The sequence below is a fragment of the Bos taurus genome, chromosome 13 (assembly GCF_002263795.3).
Source record: "Bos taurus isolate L1 Dominette 01449 registration number 42190680 breed Hereford chromosome 13, ARS-UCD2.0, whole genome shotgun sequence".
Classification (NCBI taxonomy): domain Eukaryota; kingdom Metazoa; phylum Chordata; class Mammalia; order Artiodactyla; family Bovidae; genus Bos; species Bos taurus.
In genome coordinates this window covers 28677143-28699950 of record NC_037340.1, presented here as the reverse complement: position 1 = coordinate 28699950, position 22808 = coordinate 28677143, and the positions used below count along the sequence as shown (strand labels likewise).

The following is a 22808-nucleotide window of genomic DNA, read 5'->3' as shown; positions in this document are numbered from 1 at the left end:
GGCTGAGTAATATTCCATTGTGTATATGTACCACAACGTCTTGTCCATTCATCTGTTGATGGACATCTAAGTTGCTTCCATGTTCTAGCTATTGTAAATAGTGCTATGATGAACCATGAACATGAGTCTTTTTCCATTTTGGTTTCCTCGGGGTATATGCCTAGGAGTGGAATTGCTGGGTCATATGGTAGTTTTGTTTCTAGTTTTTAAAGGAATCTCCATACCGTCTTCCATAGTGGCTGGATCAATTTACTTCCCACCAACAGTGCAAGAGCATTCCCTTTTCTCCACACCCTCTCCAGCATTTATTCTTTGTAGACTTTTTGATAAGGGCCATTCTGACCAGTGTGGGGTGATATCTCACTGTGGTTTTGATTTGCATTTCTCTAATAATGAGCAATATTGAGCATCTTTTCATGTGTTTGTTAGCCATCTGTATGTCTTTTTTGGAGAAATGGCTGTTTAGGTCTTTTTCCCACTTTTTGATTGGGTTGTTTGTTTTTCTGGCATTGAGTTGTATGAGCTGCTTGTATATTTTGGAAATTAATCCTCTGTCAGTTGTTTCATTTGCTATTATTTCCTCCCATCCTGAAGGTTATCTTTTCACCTTGCTTATAGTTTCCTTTGCTGTGCAAAAGCTTTTAAGTTTAATCAGGTCCCACATATTTACTTTTGTTTTTATTTCCATTAGTCTAGGAGGTGGGTCATAGAGGATGCTTTGATTTATGTCATCAAGTGTTCTGCCTGTGTTTTCCTCTAAGAGTTTTATAGTTTCTGGTCTTAAATTTAGGTCTGTAATCCATTTTGAGTTTATCTTTGTGTATGGTGTTAGGAAGTGTTCTAAATTCATTCTTTTACATGTAGCTGTCCAGTTTTCCCAGCACCATTTATTGAAGAGGCAGTCTTTGCCCCATTGTATATTCTTGCCTCCTTTGTCAAAAATAAGGTAACCATAGGTGCATGGGTTTATTTCTGGGCTTTCCATCTTATTCCATTGGTCTATATTACTATTTTTGTGCCAGTACCATACTGTCTTGATGACTGTAGCTTTGTAGTATAATCTGAAGTCAGGCAGGTTGATTCCTCCAGCTCCATTCTTCTTTCTCAAGACTGATTTTGCTATTTGGCGTCTTTTGTGTTTCCATATGAATTGTGAATTTTTTTGTTCTAGTTCTGTGAAAAATGCCATTAGTGATTTGATAGGGATTGCATTGAATCTGTAGATTGCATTTGGTAGTATAGTCATTTTCACAATACTGATTCTTCCTACCCAGGAACATGAAATATCTCTCCATCTGTTTATGTCATCTTTGATTTCTTTCATCAGTGTCTTATAATTTTCTGTGTACAGTTCTTTTGTCTCCTTAGGTAAGTTTGTTCCTAGATATTTAATTATTTTTGTTGCAGCGGTGAATGGGATTGATTCCTTAATTTCTCTTTCTGATTTTTCATTGTTAGTATATAGAAATGCAAGTGATTTCTGTATATTGATTTAGTATCCTGCAACTTTGCTAAACACACTGATTAGCTCTACTAATTTTCTGATACTATCTTTAGGGTTTTCTATGTACAGTATCATGTCATCTGCAAACAGTGAGAGCTTTACTTCTTTTCTGATCTGGATTCTTTTTGTTTCTTTTTCTTCTCTGATTGCTGTAGCTAGGACTTCCAGAACTATATTGAGTAATAGTGGTGAAAGTAGACACCCTTGTCTTATTCCTGATCTTAGGGGGAATGTTTTCAGTTTTTCACTGTTGAGAATAATGTTTGCTGTAGGCTTATCATATATGGCCTTTACTATGTTGAAGTAGGTTGCTTCTATGCCCATTTTTTTAAGAGTTGTAATCATAAATGGGTGCTGAATTTTGTCAAATGCTTTTTTTGCATCTATTGAGATTATCATATGGTTTTTATCTTTCAGTTTGTTAATATGGTGTATAACATTGACTGATTTGTGTGTATTGAAGAATCTTTGCATTCCTGGAATAAACCCAACTTGATCATGGCATATGAGCTTTTTGATGTGTTGCTGAATTCTGTTTGCTAAAATTTTGTTGAGGATTTTTGCATCTATGTTCATCAGTGATATTGGCCTGTAGTTTTCTTTTTTTGTGTTGCCTTTTTCTGGTTTTGGTATCAGGGTGATGGTGGCCTCATAGAATGAGTTTGGAAGTGTTCCTTCCTGTGCAATTTTTTGGAAGAGTTTTAGAAGGATAGGTATTAGATCTTCTCTAAATGTTTGATAGAATTCTCCTGTGAAGCTATATGGTCCTGGGCTTTTGATTTTTGAGAGATTTTTGATCACAGCTTAAATTTCAGTGTTTGTAATTAGGTTGTTCATCATTTCTATTTCTTCCTACTTTACTGAACTTTTCTAAGAATCTGTCCATTTCTTCCAGGTTATCCATTTTATTGCCATATAGTTGTTCATACTTTGGCCACCTGATGTGAAGAGCTGACTCATTGGAAAAGACCCTGATGCTGGGAAAGACTGAGGGCAGGAGGAGAAGGGGACAACAGAAGATGAGATAGTTGGATGGCATCACCGACTCAATGGACATGGGTTTGGGTAGACTCTGGCAGTTGGTGATGGATAGGGAGGCCTGGTGTGCTGCAGTTCATGGGGTCGCAAACAGCCAGACATGACTGAGCGACTGAACTGAACTGAACTGAACTGTTCATAATAGTCTCTTATAATCCTTTGTATTTCTGCATTCTCTATTGTAAACTCTCCTTTTTCGTTTCTAATTTTGTTGATTTGATTCTTCTCTCTTTTCTTCTTAATGAGTCTGGCTAAAGATTTGTCAATTTTGTTTATCTTCTCAAAGAACCAGCTTTTAGTTTTATTAATCTTTAGTATTGTTTCTTTCATTCCTTTTTCATTTATTTCTGCTCGGATCTTTATGATTTCTTTCCTTCTATTAATTTTGGAGATTTTTTTTTTGTTCTTTTTCCAGTTGTTTTAGGTGTAAAGTTAGGTTGTCTGTTCGATGTTTTTCTTATTTCTTGAGGTAGGATTGTCTTGCTATAAACTTTCCTCTTAGGACTGCTTTTGCTGCATCCCATAGGTTTTGAGTTGTGTTTTCATTGTCATTTATTTCTAGAAATTTTTTTATTTCCCTTTTGATTTCTTCAGTAACCTGTTGATTTTTTAGAAACGTGTTGTTTAATCTCCATGTGTTTGTGTTTCTTAGAGTTTTTTTCTTGTCACTGATATCTAGTCTCATAGCGTTGTGGTCAGAGAAGATGCTTGTTACAATTTCAATTTTCTTAAATTTACTGAGGTTTGATTTGTGACCCAAGATATGGTCTATCCAGGAGAATGTTCCATGTGCACTTGAGAAGAAGGTGTATTCTTCTGCATTTGGATGGAATGGCCTGAAGATATCAATGAGATCCATCTCATCTAATGTATCATTTAAGACTTGTGTCTCTTTATTAACTTTCTGCTTTGATGATCTGTCCATTGGTGTGAGTGGGGTGTTAAAGTCGCCTACTATTATTGTGTTACTGTCAGTTCTCCTTTTATGTCTGTTAGTGTTTGTCTTATGTATTGAGGTGCTCCTATTTTGGGTACATAGATATTTACAATTGTTATGTTTTCCTCTTGGTTTGATCCCTTGATTATTATGTAGTGTCCTTCCTTATCTCATGTAATCTGCTTTATTTTAAGGTCTACTTTGTCTGATGTGAGGATTGCTACTCCAGCTTTCCTTTGCTTCCCATTTGCGTGGAATATATTTTCCCATCCACTTACTTTCAGTCTATATGTGTCTTGAGGTCTGAAGTGGGTTTCTTGTAGACAGCATACATATGGGTCTTGTTTTTGCATCCATTCAGCCAGTCTGTGTCTTTTGGTTGGAGCATTTAGTCCATTTACATTTAAGGTAATTATTGATATATATGTTCCTGTTGCCTTTTTCTTAATTGTTTGGGGTCAATTTTGTAGATCTTTTTCCTTCTCTTGTATTTCTTGACTATATAAGTCCCTTTAACATTTGTTGTAAAGGTGATTTGGTAGTACTGAATTCTCTTAACTTTTGCTTGTCTGAAAAGCTTTTTATTTCTCCCTCAATTTTGAATGAGATTCTTGCCGGGTATAGTAATCTTGGTTGTTGACTTTTCTCATTCAGTACTTTAAATATATCCTGCTATTCCCTTCTGGCCTGCAGAGTTTCTGCTGAAAGATCAGCTGTTAAGTGTATGGGGTTTCCCTTGTATGTTACTTATTGCTTCTCCCTTGCTGCTTTTAATATTCTTTCTTTGTGTTTAGTCTTTGTTAGTTTGATTAATATGTGTCTTGGTGTGTTTCTCCTTGGGTTTATCCTGTATGGGACTCTGTGCTTCTTGAACTTGATTAACTATTTCCTTTTCCATGTTGGGAAAATTTTCAAGTATAATGTCTTCAAAGATTTTCTCATACCCTTTCTTTTTCTCTTCTACTTCTGGGACCTCTATAATTCTAATGTTGGTTCATTTGATATTGTTCCAGAGGTCTCTGAGACTATCCTCAGTTCTTTTCATTCATTTTACTTTATTCTGCTCTTCAGAAGGTATTTCCTCCATTTTATCTTCCAGCTCACTGATTCGTTCTTCTGTTTCAGGTATTCTGCTAAGGATTCCTTCTAGACTGTTTTTAATTTCAGTAATAGTATTGTTTGTCTCTGCATGTTTATTCTTTAATTCTTCTAGGTCTTTTTTGATTGATTCTTGCATTTTCTCCATTTTGTTATCAAGGTTTTTGATCATCTTTACTATCATTATTCTGAATTCTGTTTCAGGTAGTTTGTCTATTTCCTTTTCATTTATTTGGACTTCTGTGTTTCTAGTTTGTTCCTTCATTTGTGTAGTATTGCTCTGCCTTTTCATTATTTTTTTTTAACTTACTGTGTTTGAGGTCTCCTTTTTCCAGGCTTCAAGGTTGAGTTCCTTCTTCCTTTTCATATCTGCCCTCCTAAGATTGGTCCAGTGGTTTGTGTAAGCTTCATATAGAGTGAGATTTGTGCTGAGTTTTTGTTTGTTTTTCCTCTGATGGGCAAGGCTGAGTGAGGTGGTAATCCTGTCTGCTGAGGATTGGGTTTGTATTTTTGTTTTGTTTGTTGTTTAGATGAGGCATCCTGCACCGAGTGCTACTGGTGGTTGGGTGGTGCCAGGTCTTGTATTCAAGTGGTTTCCTTTAAGTGAGTTCTCACTATTTGATACCTCCTAGGGTTAGTTCTCTGGTAGTCTAGGGTCTTAGAGTCAGTGCTCCCACTCTAAAGGCTCAGGGCTTGATCTCTTTTCTTTAGACTGGGGGCTGATGAGTCTTCAGAGTGAGATTTCATGCTGTTGTTGCACGTGAAGGTCATGGGAGTTTTTTAAATATATATATAAGAAAGAGTGAGGCATCCCCAAGTCACTGTGCTGTGATGAAATGTTCCTGTGGGCCTTTTGCCAGGAGAACGCGCTCTACCTCTCTGTCAGGTGAAAACCATCTGCCAGGTCATGCTCTGTATGTACCAAACTCTAATTGGAAATTGCCATCTGGTGTTTAAGAGCTATTAGGCAGATGACGCTGACCTTCTTTTATTCCCCTTGCTGATCAAGGTAGACTCTGGATGTGTCTCTTGGTTCTTTTCAGGTTCTTTTTAACAGAACAGCAGAAGTGAGTGTGATAGAACTAGACATCAGACTTTAGACCACAGTGTCAGGCTGAACCTTCCCTGGTTTTCTTTCTGCTCTTTTCTGTTATTCAGTCGCACTCAGGACATCCCAGGGCTTCCCAGTTGGCTTAGTGGTAAAGAATCCGCCTGCAATGTAGGAGACACGGTTCAGTCTCTGGGTCAGGAAGATCCCCTCCAGAGTCATTTTCTAAGTGAAACATTGCTTTGAAATATAACAAGTAAGAAATCCAACTGTGTCATCAGGGAAGCCCTCAGTTTTGTACAGACATCTCACCTGGGACTCTCATAGTTTCCCACTCCATAGCACATCCTTCAGTGGGAGTGTGTGTGTGTGTGATACCCATATTTAGGAATGAGGAACCACATTTTAGCCAGGCTTCTAGGGATAGATTTGCTTATATTGAGATGCAGGAAAGAAAGAAATTATTTTTGGTCGATGGGTTAGTGTTATTCACATAAATCTTTCCCACTCAGTGAGCAAACAAAGCCCCATGATGCCAGGGGGTCATAAGAGAGGAAGAAAAGGACACAGCACATTGAGATGTTTCATTTCTGAGAAGCATTCCTTCCTTGGAGAGTGTAAATTCTTAAATATCTAATCCACTCTGAAATAGTCTGTTCCACCTTGATGTCCTATCACAGTCAAAGAGTCCACTGTGAGAATTTTACATTTGCCAAATTTGGAAGTCCAACAGACATGAAACAGTTCTGTGTCCTAAAAAGTCTTTAACCCTTGCATAACCAAATGGGAATCTGTATGGATTTTGCATAATCCTAAGAAGTCCTCTACACAGATTAAAGGCAGATCAGGGTTTATATGTATGAAGGAGATCATTTCCATCTCCCTCTGCCCAAATAATAAATAAAATAATTAGGCCTGTGACACCAGCCCTCAGCCTACTATCCTATGAGATTTTTTTTTTTCACTTTCTATTACATCCTCCAATGTACTTGTCTCTGTTAAATGTATTGCTTTTCCTTTTAAAAAATAAAATCAAGTGTTTACTTTTTGGCCACAGATGATATTGAGGGCCCCTGTCTTGAAATGATTTGGGTTTGTTTTTTTTTTTTTCCCCTCTCTTCCTTTACAGCTGTGACCTAGTTAATTGTAGGTGGGGAGCAAACTCTGAAGTCATTCAACTTTCTTCTTTACTTAGAAATCTTGCTCCATGAAATTGTAGGATGTCCTCCTTAATAACAGGAAGTCAGGTTTCGGGATCAGCAACATTTGTGTCCTTTGTGTGTGGAGATAAAGAAGAGTATTTTGCCTGCAGTTTCCTCCTGGTTGGGGGAGAGAGAGAGAGAGGACAGAAAGACATGAAAATGACCCAAAGATGAGTCACTCATTTCTAAAACAGGAGTCTAAATGCTCTTTGTTGACGTGGATTTTAACCTCTGAAACGTTCTGCCCTCTTGACCACAGGGACAAAGGAGTAAGTGATTCAGGCTCTCAGCTTCGGTGCTTCATCCCTGCATTTGGGGAGTCAAGTCCTGAAATATCCCATCAGTAAGAAACCATTTTAATTTAAAAATAAAGGCACATTACTAAGAGTCAGGCTTTTCAAGTCAACAAGTATGTTCTCATGGTGGGAAGAAAATCCTTTTAACAAAATAATTATTTTAATTAATTGAATTATTTTGGGGGGGGGGGCTAGAGGGGGGCAAGGAATCGTTGGGTAAAAGGTCCTTAAGTGTTGATTTTTCATTCTGTGTATGGGATAAAGGTCATTCACTAGCCTCTACCATGAAAAGGTGTCCAAGAATGAAACTGTAAAAAGTAAAAGTCATGACTGACTCACTTCCATTTCTCTACCACTGAGCCACCAGAGAAGCCCACAGTAGAGTATTATTCAGCCTTTAAAAAGGAAGCAAATTCTAACACAGATTACAACATATATAGACCTTGAAAATAGCTGAATGGAATAAGCCCAGTCACAAAAGAACAAATACTGTGTGATTCCACTTGCATGAGCTATCTCGAATAAGCAAATTCATAGTCAGAACAGTGGTTTTGTTTTATGTGTTTTATGTGTTCTGTCCTTACTATGGATCTTGTTCATGAGCGGACTTTTATTAACTCTAAAAAATGTGACAGACTAGAATAAATGTGACAGACAGATTTATTGCCACAACCATGTAGGAATACAGTCTCTGGAACCAGGCATAACCGTGGGACTTCTGGCCTAGGTGGTACTAAGGATAAGAATACAGAGCCCTGGGGTAGCCCAGGGTGGTGGTCAGGAGGTAGTCTCCCAGCTGGGTTCTTCTGATGGCAGACATCCTTTATTTCTCTGCTTTCTTTTCCCCTTGGGAAAAGCATTTCAAGAAAGCAAGGGGGAAACGTAGCCTAGAGAACAGCTTCCCAAAGTCATTATCTCACCAAAATGGCATCTGATCCACAAAAGCGGCATTGACCCCACTTCCCTTAGCAAGGCCCTTCCATCCGCGTTCATCAAGCCTCCAGCATCATCACTGTCATAGTGCGTCATGTCTTCACTGCTCAATAAGAAAAGGGATGCAGGGCTAACCCTGTACACCTACTCTTTGAGAAACCAGAGCAAGAAGAACCACAGAAGCTCCTGTTATAGAGCTTAAGCTACTCCAGGGTGGAGTAGCTTATGAAGATTTTATGAAGGCATGTCACCCAAGAGCAGCAGGAAGAGCCACAAGCCTATGCTTTTATGTAAGAGACACATTTTCATTCATTTTTGCCATTTCTTTTATTCTTTCTCTGCCATTTCCAACAATTCTGTTAAGCTCAAGACGCTGAGGCTTTTTTTTAAGTGGATTTGCTAAATTAGAAGAAATTTTAAAGAGGAACCAAACCTCACTAGAAATGAGTAACAAGTTTTTAAAACCTAATATATTATGAACAACACAATAGTATAAAGAATGTCAAGTCCACAGGCGGGGCAAGGGTTCAAAGGAATTTAAGCTATCCTAATTTACCTCTTATCAATTCTACTTGCCTTCCATTAGAGGGAGAAACATTAACGTCCTCCTCACTGAGTTTCCCTCAAACCTCTTCACAGCTTCTAGACACAGATTTTCTAACGTCTTCTTGGTTCCCCCTTGGAGGGAAAGTTATCTCTCGGAGCTCTCCTCTGAGTAGTAACTCATCTTAATCCCCTCCACGAGAAGGAAGAGGAGATAGTGCTCAAGTGGCTAGCAGACACCCCCCAGCTTTATAACTCCACTCACAACGGGCCCCAGACCCTTCCAACTGCTTACAACCTCTAAACAAAACAATGCATTTATTTTTTCACATTAAGGCTGTGGATCATATAAAACAGGCTTGCAAAATATATGCTCAAAAAACATCCTTGGCCACTGAGTTCCATGGAAACCAAATAAGAGAGATTAAGAAAGGGAGGAGGTGGGACGTTTAATATCTCTTCAGGGTCTGGACTGATTGGTTCAGGCAGCCCTGATTTTATTTCTATAGGGGCCTGGCATGTATCTGAGAACTAACTTTAGTAACCAGAGTAATTGATAGGATGACATCACTTTTAGGGCCCTAGGATCCCTTGTATAATGGTTTTTAGTGCTTAGAGGAAATATTTCTAAATATAGCTCTTGGCGTGCAGCTCTGGAGCCCTTAAACCAGAGGGCAGTCCTGCCTCTCTGCTACTTTCCCAGGGACCCAAAATATTTTCATGAACACAGCCAAGCATTTTTTTTTAAATGGTTTTCCTACTCCTAAATGATCAGAATGCACTCCTTAGCATTTTTTTCCCAGGTTGAAGAATAATGACGCACTGATGACTCTGTCAGAGCTGGGACATTTTCCAGACCCAAATACGGAATTCAGTGTGTTAGTGAGCAGTTCTGAAACGCCTCAGAATTTCAAAAAATTGTTTGGGTTTGGGTTTTGCATGTTGCCCACTCACTTCATCAGACAAGGGCTATTTCTAAATATCCTTTTCCCAAAGAATTGGCACTGGGATTATAAAGTGACAAATGGGAACTTCCAAAAGTGTTTGGACATTTGCCCCAAATGGTAGGCATGAGCGTGTCAGGAGCAGAAGGAGAAGGAGGAGGAGGGGAAGTTCTGGGCTCTTCTGAGACTTTTGCCTCTGTGTCCCCAAAGCCCATTCATATGCTTGGGGCTCAGTCAGGAAAGATGGCAGGCCAGCCCTTGAAAGATGGGCACTGCCTTCTGGCCCTTGTGCCCCACCCTATCCAAAGGCTGTGTCATAGAACCCGACCAGGAAAGCACGATGCTTGACCCACCAGAACACCTATAATCAAAAGGACAGATGTCCACAAGGTTGGCAAGGATGTGGAGAAATGAAAAACCCTCACACACTGCTGATGGGAATGTACAATGGTGCGGCAGCTATGCAACACAGCTTGTCAATTCCTTAAGAGGTTAAAAATGGAGATAACATGGCAATGGCACTCCTAGGTAGCTGCCTAAGAGACATGCAAAATGTTCAGTTCAGTTCAGTTCACTCACTCAGTCATGTCCGACTCTGTGTGACCCCATGACCGCAGCACGCCAGGCCTCCCTGTCCATCACCAACTCCTGGAGTCCACCTAATCCCATGTCCATCAAGTCGGTGATGCCATCCAACCATCTCATCCTCTGTCGTCCCCTTCTCCTCCTGCCTTCAATCTTTCCCAGCATCAGGGTCTTTTCAAATGAGTCAGCTCTTCGCATGAGGTGGCCAAAATATTGGAGTTTCTGCTTCAACATCAGTCCTTTCAATGAACACCAAGGACTGATCTCCTTTAGGATGGACTGGTTGGATCTCCTTGCAGTCCAAGGGACTCTCAAGAGTCTTCTCCAACACTACAGTTCAAAAGCATAAATTCTTTGGTGCTCAGCTTTCTTTATAGTCCAACTCTCACATTCATACATGACCACTGGAAAAACCATAGCCTTGACTAGACAGACCTTTGTTGGCAAAGTAATGTCTCTGCTTTTTAATATGCTGTCTAGGTTGGTCATAACTTTCCTTTCAAGGAGTAAGCATCTTTTAATTCCATGGCTGCAGTCACCATCTGCAGTGATTTTGGAGCCCCCAAAAATAAAGTCAGCCACTGTTTCCCCATCTATTTCCCATGAAGTGATGGGACCAGATGCCATGATCTTCGTTTTCTGAATGTTGAGCTCTAAGCCAACTTTTTCACTCTCCTCTTTCACTTTCATCAAAAGGCTCTTTAGTTCCTCTTCACTTTCTGCCATAAGGGTGGTGTCATCTGCATATCTGAGGTTATTGATATTTCTCCCGGCAATCTTGATTCCAGCTTATGCTTCTTCTAGCCCAGCGTTTCTCATGATGTACTCTGCGTATAAGTTAAATAAGCAGGGTGACAATATACAGCCTTGACGTACTCCTTTTCTTATTTGCAACCAGTCTGTTGTTCCATGTCCAGTTCTAACTGTTGCTTCCTGACCTGCATACAGATTTCTCAAGAGGCAGGTCAGGTGGTCTGATATTCCCATCTCTCAGAATTTCCACAGTTTATTGTGATGCACATAGTCAAAGACTTTGGCATAGTCAATAAAGCAGAAATAGATGTTTTTCTGGAACTCTCTTCCTTTTTTGATGATCCAGCGGATGTTGGCAATTTGATCTCTGGTTCCTCTGCCTTTTCTAAAACCAGCTTGACCATCTGGAAGTTCATGGTTCACATATTGCTGGAGAATTCTCCTGGCTTGGAGAATTTTGAGCATCACTTTACTAGCGTGTGAGAAGAGTGTAATTGTGCAGTAGCTTGAGCATTCTTTGGCATTGCCTTTCTTTGGGATTGGAATGAAAACTGACCTTTTCCAGTCCTGTGGCCACTGCTGAGTTTTCCAAATTTGCTGGCCTATTGAGTGCAGCACTTTCACAGCATCATCTTTCAGGATTTGGAATAGCTCAACTGGAATTCCATCACCTCCACTAGCTTTGTTCGTAGTGATGCTTTCTAAGGCCCACTTGACTTCACATTCCAGGATGTCTGGCTCTAGGTGAGTGATCGCACCATTGTGATTATCTGGGTCGTGAAGATCTTTTTTGTACAATTCTTCTGTGTATTCTTGCCACCTCTTCTTAATATCTTCTGCTTCTATTAGGTCCATACCATTTCTGTCCATTATTGAGCCCATCTTTGCATGAAATGTTCCCTTGGTATCTCTCATTTTCTTGGAGAGATCTCTATTCTTTCCCATTCTATTGTTTTCCCTTATTTCTTTCCATTGATTGCTGAGGAAGGCTTTCTTATCTCTCCTTGCTATTCTTTGGAACTCTGCATTCAAATAGGTATATCTTTCCTTTGCTCCTTTGCTTTTCACTTCCCTTCTTTTCACAGGTATTTGTAAGGCCTCCTGAGACAGCAAATTTGCTTTTTTGCAAAATGTACATCCACACAAAATCCTGTACATGAATGTCCATAACATTATTTATAATAGCCCCAAAGTATAAACAACCCAATTGCCCACCAGTGGATAAATGGATTAACAAAATGTGTTATCTCTACACAATGGAATTTTATTCAGTAAGAGAAAGAAGTGAAGTGCTGATACCAGCTACAACAGGAATGAACCTTGAAAACTCGCTCAGTCAAAGAAGCCAGGCACAGAGATCATACTTACATATAATGTCCAGAACAGGCAAACCTATAGAGACCGAAAGCAAATTAGTGGTTGCAGGTGGCTGGGGGAAGAAGATGGGAAAAGATGGGAAGTGGTGGTACCAGCTGATGGGTATGTGGTTTCATTTTGGGGTGATGAAAATGTTCTCAAATTAGATCGTGGTGATGGTTATAGAACCCAGTGAACATACTAAAATCCACTGAACTGTATACTGTAGATGAGTGAAGTGTATAGTATGGAAAATATATCTCAATCAAGGGTTCTTTTATTTTTTTAAAGGTGAAAAAAATTTATTATATCAATGTGCACTTAACAAGCATATGCTTATTGGGCCATACCATACATAATTTTGTCTCAAAATAGTGATACACATAATCCAGTTAAATGTAATATTTACTCAAATCCAAAAGGACACATCATACCACTTGATGAAATTCAGTCATAATTTCCATTAAAATGAAGAATCGCTCTTAAAATTTTTTAATTTCTTTTTAAAACTGCTAGTTAAGAAAAAGCTGTGAGTATGGTTTCAGCGTGTCTGCCCTCTGATGCCCTCTTGCAACACCTACCGTCTTACTTGGGTTTCTCTTACCTTGGACGTGGGGTATCTCTTCACGGCTGCTCCAGCAAAGCGCAGCCACTGCTCCTTACCTTGCACGAGGGGTATCTTTAGCGGAACACTGCAGGTTGCCATCTTCTGGCTGAAGGGGGTTGGAGTCGAGGCCAGCGCGCGAGTACTTTACCCGGTGCCAGCACGCCCGGCAAATTCCGAGGGGATCTCCTTAGTCTTTGCCGAGTTTCCGAGCATTCCAAGGAAAACGCACAAAGCTGGAGCCCACGCAGCTGGCACCGAACACAAGCCAGCGGTCATCCAGTCCAGTCGGTGGCCAGTACCCCACCCTGTGACCCTGGAGGCGAGCCAGACACACCTCCAGGCTCCGGGCGGGCTCACCCCCCAGGCTGTCCGACTTCAGTTCGCGTCAGAACCCTGCCGCTGATCACCCTGCTCCCGCCCAAGAAAAAGCTGTGGTCATAACACATTTTGTTGCACTTCACATTGTGTTGCACGTATTGTGCTTTGCGGATATTTTGGTTATTACAAATTGGAGTTCTGTGGCAACCCAGTGTCAGGCAAGTCTATCACCACCACTTTTCAGACATTTACTTATTTTGTGTCTCTGGTCACATTTCAGTAATTCTTGGAATAATTCAAACGTTTTCGTTTTTGCTATATTTGTTATGGTGATCTGTGATCAGTGATATTAGATGTCACTCTTGCAGAAAGATTACAACTCTTGCTGGAGCTCAAATGATGGTTAGCATTTTTAGCGGAGAAGGCAATGGCAACCCACTCCAGTACTCTTGCCTTGAAAATCCCATGGATGGAGGAGCCTGGTAGGCTGCAGTTCATGGGGTCGCTAAGAGTTGGACACTACTGAGCGACTTCACTTTCACTTTTCACTTTCATGCATGGGAGAGGGAAATGGCAACCCACTCCAGTGTTCTTGCCTGGAGAATCCCAGGGATGGGGGAGCCTGGTGGGTTGCCATCTATGGGGTCACACAGAGTCAGATACTACTGAAGCGACTTAGCAGCAGCAGCAGCATTTTTAACAATAAAATATTCTTTCTATTAAAATATATATATTGTTTTCTAAACATAATGCTATTACACACTTATGACCAACCTAGATAGCATATTCAAAAGCAGAGACATTACTTTGCCAACAAAGGTCCGTCTAGTCAAGGCTATGGTTTTTCCTGTGGTCATGTATGGATGTGAGAGGTGGACTGTGAAGAAGGCTGAGCGCCGAAGAATTGATGCTTTTGAACTGTGGTGTTGGAAAAGACTCTTGAGAGTCCCTTGGACTGCAAGGAGATCCAACCAGTCCATTCTGAAGGAGATCAGCCCTGGGATTTCTTTGGAAGGACTGATGCTAAAGCTGAAACTCCAGTACTTTGGCCACCTCATGCGAAGAGTTGACTCATTGGAAAAGACTCTGATGCTGGGAGGGATTGGGGACAAGAGGAGAAGGGGACAACAGAGGATGAGATGGCTGGATGGCATCACTGACTCGATGGATGTGAGTCTCAGTGAACTCTGGGAGCTGGTGATGGACAAGGAGGCCTGGCGTGCTGCAGTTAATGGGGTCGAAAAGAGTCGGACACAACTGAGCGACTGATCTGATCTCTGATAGTGTAAACATAGCTCTTATATGCACTGGAAAACCAAAAATTTTGTGTGATTCTCTCTATTGTGATATTCACTTTATTGTGGTGGTCTGCACTGAATCCACAATTTCTCTGATATTTATTTTTTTAACTTGTAATTTATTTATTTTTTAATATAAATTTATTTATTTTAATCGGAGGCTAATTACTTTACAATATTGTATGGGTTTTGCCATACATCAACATGAATCCACTAAGGGTGTACACGTGTTCCCCATCCTGAACCCTGCTCTGACCTCCCTCCCCATACCATCCCTCTAGGTCATCCCAGTGCACCAGCCCCGAGCATACTGTATCATGCATCGAACCTGGACTGGCGATTCGTTCCACATGTAATTTACAAGTTTCAATGCCATTCTCCCAAATCATCCCACCCTCGCCCTCTCCCACAGAGTCCAAAAGACAGAGAATGATGGGCCAATTTCATGTAAAGAATGAAGCTTCCAGTTCTGCCCAGACTTGCATTTTGGTTACACATAAAGATTTAAAAACAAAAGCATTCAATTGGTGGAAAGAACTAAATGTGCAATAGATTTCAGCCTGTTTGATCCTATGTTGGAAACCGGGGTGGGAGGGAGTGTGGGGAATATAGAATAAAAATAAGAATTAGTGCTAAGGGCTGATAAAGTCTGTGACACAGAAACATTAACTGTACACAAAACCCCATAGAAATCTGCTCTCTACAAAACCTGAAGATATGGTTCATGGGGTTTCTGAACACATCCCTGCTTTTTGCCTCACTCTTGTGGATGCCTTTGTTTGCTCCCATCTTCTCAGGCTCACTTTGGAATAAGTTGCCCATTGATCCTCTTTAGTTCCTCCAAGAAAGCAGATGTGGCTTTAATAAGGTGTTAATTCTGGCTGAAATGTCATGGCATTGGATCTCAACCAGACTGGGCCTTGATGCTGGAGAAACTGACCTTTCCCCTCTGGTTCTACCAGCAAAGCATAACATAACTCATCTAAGAGAATCTTCTAAACACGGCTATTTATGCCTCCCGGGAGCTGAATTTAACCTAACATAGAGTATAGCCAGTCAATCTTCTGGCTGACATTTCCTAAAATAGATGTCACTAAATAATCAGTGAATAATTAAGATGGGTTAATTAGATTGCATTTCCGAACACATTTCTTTGGTTGCTATAAATAGACTCCCTCCCTGTGTGCCATTTCCTGTGTCTCTGTCTACTTGCAAATTTTGGTCATAATGACACTAGGCATTACTTCCAACTTGAGTTTTTCCAAATTCTTTTTCAAAGTAGTAATTATGTCTGAAAACATCCCTTGAGTCAGGCAAAGGCAATTATTGCTTTAAAAAAAAATCCCTCTGTCTTTACAAAAATAGTGAGGAGACTCTAGGAGCAGAGATGGAATACCCAAAGGCATGGAGAGGGAAAGAACTGGAGCAAGGGTGGAGCAGATGGGGGAGGGGATCCAGGCAGAGCCCTGCTCTGGGCCCCACACTCCCTGGGAGGTCCTGCCCACCTCTTTCTGCCTTTGCTCTATGCAGAAACTCCTGGCTTCACCAGGCTTGCCTCCCCCTGGAATCTGTTCCCTTCCTAAAGGTGGAACCATAGGACTAAGACACCAGTTTTATCAGTGATGTTCCCCCAGGGCAGACAGCAGGCAAACACACAGCAACTGATCCAATTCTGCCAACTAACTCAAGACTTGGACTCTTTACCCCCAAACGCTAGCAAAGAAGTTCATGAAAGGAGGGGTGATGCAGGATGGATCTTAACTATGTCTTCCCAGCATCTCATGATGCCACTCTCCATTTCAACACCCAGCAGTTCACCACTTCACTATTCCTGAGGCTTGGTGATCAAATGTCTAAGGGATAAACCACCTAGCAAACTAGTTTTCTATCATTTTCAAAGAAAGTATAAAGAAAGTGATTAAATGGAGTTCGGAGTAGTAAGACAAATCCAGGTCATTTGCTGGCTTGGTGAACCCTGGGGTCATGTCCCAACATCTGCACAATATCCATGTGGCCTGGACAGGTCATTCTGATTTCCTCCTTTGTAATATGAGGGTACAAAGACACACAAACACACAGACACACACACACACAAAGACACACACATTTATATCTAACTGCTCTGAGCATTATCAGTTCCCTTCAGTCGATCAGTCGTGTCCAACTCTTTGCGACCCCATGAATCGCAGCACACCAGGCCTCCCTGTCCGTCACCAACCACTGGAGTTCACTCACATCCATTGAGTCAGTGATGCCATCCAGCCATCTTATCCTCTGTCATCCCCTTCTCCTCCTGCCCCCAATCCCTCCCAGCATCAGAGTCTTTTCCAATGAGTCAATTCTTCGCATGAGGTGGCCAAAGTACTGGAGTTTCAGCTTTAGCATCATTCCTTCCAAAGAAATCCCAGGGCTGATCTCCTTCAGAATGGACTGGTTGGATCTCCTTGCAGTCCAAGGGACTCTCAAGAGTCTTCTCCAACACCACAGTTCAAAAGCATCAATTCTTCGGTACTCAGCTTTCTTCACAGTCCAACTCTCACATCCATACATGACCACTGGAAAAACCATAGCCTTGACTAGACGAACCTTTGTTGGCAAAGTAATGTCTCTGCTTTTCAACATGCTATCTAGGTTGGTCATAACTCCTTTTCTTCCAAGGAGTAAGCGTCTTTTAATTTCATGGCTGCAGTCACCATCTGCAGTCATTTTGGAGCCCCAAAAAATAAAGTCTGACACTGTTTCCACTGTTTCCCCATCTATTTCCCATGAAGTGATGGGACCAGATGCCATGATCTTCGTTTTCTGAATGTTGAGCTTTAAGCCAACTTTTCACTCTCCACTTTCACTTTCATCAAGAGGCTTTTTAGTTCCTCTTCACTTTCTGCCATAAGGGTGGTGTCATCTGCATATCTGAGGTTATTGATATTTCTCCCGGAAATCTTGATTCCAGTTTGTGTTTCTTCCAGCCCAGCGTTTCTCGTGATGTACTCTGCACAGAAGTTAAATAAGCAGGGTGACAATATACAGCCTTGATGTACTCCTTTTCCTATTTGGAACCAGTCTGTTGTTTCATGTCCAGTTCTAACTGTTGCTTCCTGACCTGCATATAGGTTTCTCAAGAGGCAGGTCAGGTGGTCTGGTATTCCCATCTCTTTCAGAATTTTCCACAGTTTATTGTGATCCACACAGTCAAAGGCTTGAGCATCATAAATCCCTTTAAAGACACAGGGCATCATGGTTGATGCTAGTGGCGTTTGCATGCACATCCTCAGATGCCATCAGGGAACCTGCCCTGTGAAAGTCTGAATTAATGACTGAAAGTCTAGGACAGAATCAGATATGATTGAAAAGACGGGGCCAGTGAAACCAGGTAGCATCCTCCACCAGCACTAGGGCATGACCTGTCTCTGCCACTGTGCCTCCCCAGGCTCAAAGTCATCCGCTGGCATGACTAGGCTCAAGCTGCAGGCCCTTGAGCCAGTCCCTGCAGAGGACGGCCCTGTCCCTGTGTGCACCAAAGACTTCAGGGCAGTGTGATTAAGTCCTGCTGTTCTCAAGAATTAATATGTTTATATTCAGGCATGTTTTTAAAAAGCTTATTAGGGCACCTTTAGACTTCAAAGATTCCCAGACTATAAGCTAAATATATATTTAACTATAAAGAAATGTTTTAATCACATTACTTAACAATAGTGTAAAACAGAACCTTTAAACTGGTCCCTGTCCTTTCCATAATTACATGCTCTGGATAAGAGCCTGGTTCACGGCCAAAATCCCCATGGAGATGTATGAGCTTGGGGACATAGACAACAGCTAACTATGATATCGCTTGCCTTTGTTTCTTCTTAAAAATACCAAAGCAGTTAGCTAATGGTAATGGAGCAGTCACTTTCCATATACTACTTTTTAAAAATTAATTTAGCTTCTTTCTTTCTCTTTTTTTCTTTCTTCCTTCCTTTGTTCCTTCTTTCTTTCTTTCTTTTACTTGAAAGTGAAATTATCTCTGCTGATGTCTTTGTAGAAAGACAGGATTCCTTCATAAACCCACCACCACCTTTTATTTTGGAGTGTGTGAAAATAAAGGAATAATATACAGGAATAAAATCCTGCAGTTTTTCCCTGGAGCCATGACCCACAGGAAAATGATAAAAATCATCCAAGAAGATTGTTGGTGAAAGTGATCTTCACATATTCATTAAATGAATAAGTGCATGGATCCATAGCAAAAGGGATTCCAAAAAGGTGATTCAGAGAAACACAGATCTGGAAATGATCTCAAGAGTTTTATACTATCAGTGGTGGATAGTATCCTAGAATTACTTGATCATGGGAAACACTCCCAAAAAATGAAAATCAGGTACATGCCACACCCTGCATTATCTACTTTAAGTATATCCCCTGACTTAATCCTCACAACAGCCCTGTGAGGTTGGTATGCTTTCCATCTGAGAGATAAAGAACTACTGGGGTTGGCCAAAAAGCTCGTTTAGATATTTTCCATAACATGTTATGAGAAAACCTGAGTGAATTTTTTGGCCAACACAATAAACGAGAGAAGTCAATGTGTCTGAGGTCACACAGTAAGTGGTAGGGCCGAATTCAAACTCAGTTATGTCTCGCATCAGGACACTCCAGGAGGTAGTGAGTTATGAGTTCCGCGGGTTATGTTCTACTACTTTTCTGATGATAGTAAAGGTTCCAGTTGAAGAGACAAGATAATCAATCAGTATAAAGGATGTGCAGAAGGCAAATATGCCTCAGTGACTACCAAACACTCAAACTGATGTTAAGACTAAACATGCTGTTCCCTTAAACGTACAGGTTGTGTTATGAGCTAATCCTCCGTCCCCTTCTCACTTTGAAATCTTGTCTTTTGGTCAGTACACTATTGAACTAGATGCAGATGCCCTTCTGAAACATGGTTTAAAATAATCAAAGTAATAACCAATAATAATAATCACAAAAATCAAAACTCAAAATAACTTGATTGACATCTCAAAGAGCTTTATCTTGTTTAACTGGATGCCCTTCCTTGAGTTAAGGTTGCCACAGGATTTATTTAATACATGATAAAGTCACAAGAGCATTTATAGAAAATGACCCATCATGGGGAAAAGCAGATAGGCCACCTTTATCCCCCTTTATCCCCTCTCCTCTAAAATCTCAGATGTGGATATTACATCTAGCAGATAAGCTTTCTTCCTGCCCTTCTCTTCCTAACCTAAACTTGGGACATTTCCAAAGTAAATGCCTGGATTTTTACAACTTGTCAACAGATATAGCAGTTTTTCCAGTGTTGATTTGGGGAAAAAAAAAAAAACAAAACTGTCCTTTTGGCTTTGTCATGCAGAAACTCTGGTTCTGGAAGTTTTAAAGAGTTAAGAGTCTGAACGGAATGCCTTGGGAATGTTGGCGGGAGGCTGAAAATCCATCCCCTTTGCTTCTCACCCTCGATGGAATTCCGGAACCATGAGCACACAGTGACGATCCGGGTCCACGTTCTTTCTAAAATTCTGTTCTGATCTGCCTGGAAAGTCAGCCGGGTGTCCTCTGAGGTCCAGCGAGTGCTATTATCTGCAGGGGAGGCTTATTTTTACCTTGTCCTGGGAGACTTTCTGGAGGCAGGGAGAAAACATTCTCATTTAGGAGCTGTTAGCTCGTCCTTGTGCAGAAACAGTCTCTGAAGACTAGTGAGGGTGCTGGGGAGGCAGGGTGGGGGCTAGGACAGAGGCCCCAGTGGAGGCAGAGTTATTTGGACTGCATTTTTCCTGGTCTGATGACATCTCAGTGACATTTGAACTTGGCGTCAGGAAAAGAACACAGCCCTGCATATGGGGCCTGGGACCAGAAGGGCAGAGGCGGGGCCTTGGCTGGCATGGCTGCGGGGCTGCTGGGCTCTGAGAACCTGCTGAATGCCTGGGACCGGCCGGTGTGGGGCCTGACTTGCCGGGCTCTGAGGACATGCCAAGGCAGAAACGTGCGGGTCCTGCAACTGATGCTGAAACCATGGTGCATCTCCAGGGCTGTCTACCAGGTGGGACCAGAAGCTCCTCTTCTGTTTCTTTGTAGCATGAGAAATTCGTGGGGAATGGTGGGAAAGGGACGTCAGCTCTTGTCATTTCTGTACCATGTGTAAGGGGAGGAATCCACCTTCATCTGGCATCGTCTTCTAGGTGCCAGGCAATGGGAGAGGTGCACTGTAAGCAGGATCTAATTCAGTTTTCCTGACAACCTGATAAAAATGGGTGTTTGTGGCACCTTTTGGAGATAAGGTTATTAAAACTCAGGGAGGGATATAAGATGTTCAGTGTTACCCAGCTGATAAATGACAGAGCTCTGGTATTTGCACCCAAGTTTTTCTGGCTACAAAGATGAGGATGCCCTCCCCACAAGTTCATGCTCCTCTCACAAGAGATGCTATTTTCTCAAAGAGTGTGTGTGTGTGTATAGGGGTGGCAAAAACCTGATACGGGGTATTGGCTGGCAGGCCAGGAGGTGAGGAGGGACGAGCACTGAGCAGCAGTATCAAGTCCCCATCTTCCACTCCCTCCCATTTGGTAGCTTCCCTTCTCAGACATTCCCACACAAATGTGAGAAATGGGGAAAGTTTTCTGCAGCTGGGTGGCCCTTCTAAGCCCACTGGCTGGGGACACAGAGCTCTTAAAAAGGGAGAGGGTCTGCTTTCCCACCCATCCCTCCAGACTGGTGGCATGAAGCCAAGTCCCTGCCGACCATGGGGGTTTCAGTCCTGATAGCCCAGCCCAGCCTGAGAAGAAGGATCCAGACTGACTGCCCAGGTGGGGGAGATGAAGGCAAATGAGCAAAGGGCCAGCTCTGCCCCTGCCTGCTTCTTGGAGGCAGGTGTCACTAGCTTGGCCTCAGTTAATGTTTTCTTGCAATACTATTTCTTTCACTAAGTTAGCTTGAGAGGTGTTGGCCCCCTCTCTGCTTCCCACACTGCTTGGAAGCAAGCAGGCCCAGCTGGCCTTTGTATTCTTAAGCATAATTTGGCTGCATATAATCTCTTAATGAACCATAGTGACTAAACACAGGACCCTGTAGCCACCCTTCCCCCCAGCCCTCCCGGTGGACTGTCCATACTTGCACTGAATAGACAGCTCCTTGGAAGATGAGCCCAGGTGCCCTGGGTTGGTTTCACAGAGGGACACAGCCCTCCCAGAACCCCTTCCTTCTACTTCTTCATCTGCCTGTTGGCAGACAGGATGAAGACCATTCAAGTCGTTTCTAAAAATGAGGATTTTTTCCCCCAGAATTCTTGTGTTTGAAAAGCATATGCCTATAGTTTTGCTATAAACAGCAAATAAGGTTATGTCTGTAATAGATCATATATAAAAGAAACTTGAAAGAAGTCTTCCCAAATTTGACAAGAATCTGAAAAGTCTTTACAGTGTTTCCCATGACAAATTGTGATTTTGAAAGACATCTGGGGGGAAAAAAATCACCCAGATGGGAGATACAAACAGAAACTAACATGGCTGGTTTGTCCATTTGAGGATTTTTTTAAAACCTTGGTTTTGGAGTCAAATCTCAACAGCTTGGTGTTGAGGCTAATTCCTTAAACCAGATGAGTCTGTCCTATTTGTTGCTAATTACAAATGAATTTGGGAGTCCTGGCTTCTTCTGTTTCCCACTTTCTTTTTTATTATAATTTTTATTATTTCTTGGCTGCACTGTGGGGCAGGTGGGATCTTTGTTCCCCAACCAGTCAAAACCATGCCCACTGCAGTGGAAGCATGCCAACCACTGGATCTCCAGGAAAGTCCCTCTCCCACATTCTTTTCTCTCCTGTTTTCCTCGCTTTATGTTTCATTAAGTTATATAAAAATCAGGATTCTAATGCACTAGCCCAATGTCAGTGGGCTTTTTAAAGACTTTCCTTCATGCTATAAGTGTACTGGAGAGAACATGGAATTATTGGCCAGCAGACCTGGAAGAACCTTCCTCCTGCTTCAACTTCAACTCAATTCATCAGACACTTACTGAAGAGCAGTTTTACACCTGGCCCTTGGGAGGCAGTTGGGACTCAAAAGCTAATCACACCTCATGCTTGTCCATGATTTGTCTCTGGCCATGCCAGACTGGCCAGCCAAGCCAAAATGGTCAGCCTAGAGGTCAGCTGCCTATGACCCACACAGCCTGTCTTCAGCCAACAGGTAATTCCCACAGGTGGGTTTGAAAGGCATTTGTGGAGGGGAAAGCAAGGGCAGCAGGTCTAAACGAGTTCACTGACCTAAGAGGCCACGTTGACCAGTTAGCTGTCTGCAGAGCCAGGCTAGGGATCTTGGAAAAGAAAGCATCAGATCAGATTAGATCGGTCGCTCAGTCGT

General features: G+C 41.8%; 1 protein-coding gene across 8 annotated transcripts in view; it reads left to right on the top strand.

The window, feature by feature from the left end:
• FRMD4A (FERM domain containing 4A) overlaps window positions 1-22808 on the top strand; it is an 849800-nt gene that overhangs the window by 499156 nt on the left and 327836 nt on the right. Inside the window, exon 1 of one of the 8 annotated variants that reach the window (XM_059892524.1) lies at window positions 20044-20494. The exons of 6 other annotated variants lie outside the window; for them this stretch is intronic. In XM_059892524.1, the coding sequence (XP_059748507.1) occupies window positions 20336-20494 (159 nt within the window). In that variant the 5' untranslated portion in view covers window positions 20044-20335. Of the gene's footprint in view, window positions 1-20043; window positions 20495-22808 lie in introns of those variants that run through there. One more of the 8 variants, NM_001192267.1, reaches the window with a different exon arrangement.